The following is a 3,831-nucleotide window of genomic DNA, read 5'->3' as shown; positions in this document are numbered from 1 at the left end:
ATTTATCCAATCGGCTTGATTCGAGTTGATTCAAATCAGTTTTTTTCTGATTCGAATCATTTGAATCTCACTAGTCAACACTGTTTATTCTTGTCGACCTCTATCTGTCAGCTGATTAAACATGGCAGCTGTCAAACAAGTGTCAAATTGTCCATTGTTGACCTAAGAATATTGCGTATTAAATTCGTCAATTTTTTATCATTTTACGTGCTGCTTGGCACATTAAATTATATAAAACTTCTAATAGAATTTAATAACTGATAATAAACTTGACAAAGATACAAAGTGGGAGTTATTCTCTAATTAATATACGTTAAGTGCAATGGGAGTTTGAGTCGAATACCAATGGCAGAAAAACCAGGGCCGTTATCGGCCCAACAAGCCCCTTTAGTTAAAATAGGCCACTATACTCTAGGCCAAACTTTAGGTGTAGGCACATTTGGTAAAGTTAAAGCTGGCGAACACCAATTGACAAAACATAAAGTGGCTGTGAAAATATTGAATCGTCAAAAAATTAAAAGTTTAGATGTCGTCGGAAAAATTAGAAGGGAGATACAGAATCTTAAACTATTCAGACATCCACACATTATTAAATTATACCAGGTAATTTCTACACCTACTGATATTTTTATGATAATGGAGTATGTAAGCGGTGGTGAATTGTTTGATTATATTGTAAAACATGGGAAACTGCAAGAGCATGAAGCTAGAAGATTTTTCCAACAGATAATATCTGGTGTAGATTATTGTCATAGACATATGATAGTGCATCGGGACTTAAAACCCGAAAATTTATTACTGGACCACAACATGCATGTTAAAATAGCTGATTTTGGTTTATCCAACATGATGATGGACGGTGAATTTTTAAGAACCAGCTGTGGATCTCCCAATTATGCTGCTCCAGAAGTTATTTCAGGGAAATTATATGCAGGACCTGAAGTTGATATTTGGTCCTGCGGTGTTATATTATATGCTTTATTATGTGGAACATTACCTTTTGATGACGAACATGTTCCGACACTGTTTAGAAAAATTAAATCAGGAATTTTTCCAATACCTGAATATTTGCACAAGCCTGTTGTGAGCCTTCTGTGTCAAATGTTGCAAGTAGATCCTATGAAAAGAGCGGCAATTGATGATGTTAAGAATCATGAGTGGTTCCAAAAGGATTTGCCTGCTTATCTATTTCCTTCTCCTGTGGAGCAGGATAGCAGTGTTATTGATACTATTGCAATTGCTGAGGTAATTAATAACAATTATACTGATCTTAATTAAATTTTTAACTTTGCGAAGGAGAAGTTTGCTTTTGCAAAAAAATCCGATTTGCTAAAGCCCAGTGCACACGACGCCAATATTTCTTGTAACAGGATTTCTGTTAAGTTTCCTGGTAATGTGAGCAGGAATTTTGCGCCAGATTTTCATTATTTTATGATTACTAATAATTTTGTGCATTTTGAAATTGATTATTATAAATATATACTGTGAATATCCCAATTCATATTTTATAGGCCTAAAATGCACTAATGCTTATAAGTGTACAAATAGAGCATTGTATATTTGAAATTTTTCCGGTAATTTAAATATTTTAAACTTACTGAACTGCATTTCCCTATAACTAATTATTTTTTCACATCGCTCTATATAAACAATAGCTATTCACAAAATAAAAACTGAACGCTTCCAAAGTCGAAGTACATGATTCAAGTACACATTGATATTTACGTGACAAAATACAGCTTTTCTATTGGTCACTGAAAGTATCGGCCACAAAACAGTTCATTAATCGACGAATAGAACATCATAAAATACGGCCCGAATTTTCGAAGACAGGAGTTGTTGGGAAATCAGTTTCCGACGTTGCTAGGTAACGGTTATAGACAGAAATTATGTTAAGGATATTGCCGTTGTGAATAGAGAGCTTAAACGTGAAATCTGGTTGGCAAGATCGTAAAATATGTCGGGGAAGATCGTAAATTATGATTTATCACATCGTTGCTAAGTAACAAAATCTGGCGTCGAGTGCACCGGACTTAATTTTATGTTTTCTCGACGTATCGAGCCTTTCTGTGTCGAATGAGACCGAATTTGGAAAAAGTATAATGAGCGTGTGTGTGTATGTGAGAGAGAAAGCCGATTTTTGACCTTTCATTGACGATTAAGTCGACTATTCTCACATATCGAAAAGTCAATGTAACTTGCCTTAAAGGCAAAATGCCACTTACAGCTACTTCATTCATTTATTTGATATTAAATTATAAAATTGCTTATAGGTATGTGAAAAATTCGGTGTTAAAGAATCTGAGGTCCACAGTGCATTACTCAGCGGGGACCCTCATGATCAATTAGCTATAGCATACCACTTAGTAATAGACAACAAAAGAATAGCCGATGAAGCTGCTAAAGCTGAACTGAAAGATTTTTATGTCGCTGGCTCTCCACCACCTGTAAGTTATAGCCCTAATGAGAAGGCAGACCACAAAAATGATTCAGCAACTGAAAATTCCACAACTGGAAAACCTCATCCTGAAAGAATTGCTCCACTGCGTGAGCGTATACCAAATTTCCAGGGAAATGCCGCTAAAGGACCCCCTGTAAAACGTGCGAAATGGCATTTGGGTATTAGATCTCAATCTAAGCCATCTGATATTATGCTTGAGGTATACAGAGCAATGAAAGCATTGGACTATGAATGGAAAGTCATTAATCCATATCATGTTAGAGTAAGGGACAAGACTAAGTTGAGTGATAAATATGTTAAAATGTCTCTACAATTATACCAAGTCGATCATAAGAGTTATCTTCTGGATTTCAAGTCTTTGAGTACTGAAGAGATGGAAACCGGTGATGAAATTTTAGACAGTGCTGGCACTACTGGAATGCAGAGTCAAATGTCCACAATTTCTGGACATCATACAATGGAGTTTTTTGAAATGTGCGCGGCACTTATTATAAAATTGGCCCATTAAGGAATTCAGATTTATTCACTTATAATTGGAGGAATTCAAAATACAATGGTACCCCGACAGTCGAGTTTAATTTGTTTCGTAACCACTCTTGGATATCGAATTGCCTCAAATCTTGAAGCAACATTTTTCATATAACTACATTAAAATGCCATTAATACTGTGGAGTTTGTTAAGTTTCTTAGACATTTAAAATAAGTTTACTTGTCATTTATTTAATTATTGTTTGAGAGTTAGACATGTTTTGTTGAACAAACTCTGTTTTGGATTCATTTATATTCACAAACTTTTGGAGCTTAGAAAGCTGCTTGTAAATTATTGTAAATTACTGTAGGCCTTAGCTTGCAGTTATATCCTTTAAAACTCCTGTTTAAACACAATACTTGTGTACTTCACACTTTAATTGAAGAGACATGGTTTTTTTAACCCATGATCATGAATATAATAAATATAATTTTATTTAATAAAAAGCAAAACACGCGAACTTAACATATAATTAATAAATATCTGCACAATCACAATTAATGTTAAATATCAAACATTAAAACAATTCTCGATAATTTGCATGTTATTAAACAATTATATTAAAATATAATTAAATTACTAACTATGAAATAATTTACTATCATAAAACAGACAAAATATTCTATGTTAGGAAAATCTTGTCCACAATTGACGAAATTTTTCATATTTTCATTTTACCATTAACATTTTCCAAGAAACTCTGACTCGCTCGAAGCTTGTATCTCAAATTTTGCTCATTGGTTTAAGCAAAACAAGCCGCTTCTTTGGCGGCTCGTATCTCGAAAACCACTCTAGTGAGTCGCTCGTAAGTCAGGGGTACCACCGTATTGTGGACTGAACA

The 3,831-nt window shown here is 34.1% G+C and overlaps 1 protein-coding gene across 1 annotated transcript; it reads left to right on the top strand.

Annotated features, from left to right (window-relative positions):
- Positions 1-218: 218 nt before the first annotated feature.
- Positions 219-3,246, top strand: LOC113378402 (5'-AMP-activated protein kinase catalytic subunit alpha-2-like). Its single transcript, XM_026618931.1, has 2 exons — positions 219-1,245; positions 2,274-3,246. Exons 1-2 carry the CDS (start codon positions 346-348, stop codon positions 2,967-2,969), a joined length of 1,596 nt encoding a protein of 531 aa, XP_026474716.1. The 5' UTR covers positions 219-345; the 3' UTR covers positions 2,970-3,246.
- The last annotated feature ends 585 nt before the right edge of the window (positions 3,247-3,831 follow it).

This window comes from Ctenocephalides felis, unplaced genomic scaffold (genome assembly GCF_003426905.1).
Source record: "Ctenocephalides felis isolate EL2017-DRISC unplaced genomic scaffold, ASM342690v1 CF-g0.4_SCAFFOLD_01886, whole genome shotgun sequence".
Taxonomy (NCBI): Eukaryota; Metazoa; Arthropoda; class Insecta; order Siphonaptera; family Pulicidae; genus Ctenocephalides; species Ctenocephalides felis.
This window is presented reverse-complemented; position numbering and strand designations above follow the sequence as displayed.

What these genes read in the sequence shown, in the direction of transcription:
- LOC113378402 (XM_026618931.1), top strand. Translation starts at nt 346, where the DNA reads ATGGCAGAAAAACCAGGGCCGTTATCGGCCCAACAAGCCCCTTTAGTT. An exon ending in ATACTATTGCAATTGCTGAG is followed by an intron (nt 1,246 to 2,273) that starts GTAATTAATAAC and finishes AATTGCTTATAG; the next exon opens with GTATGTGAAAAATTCGGTGT.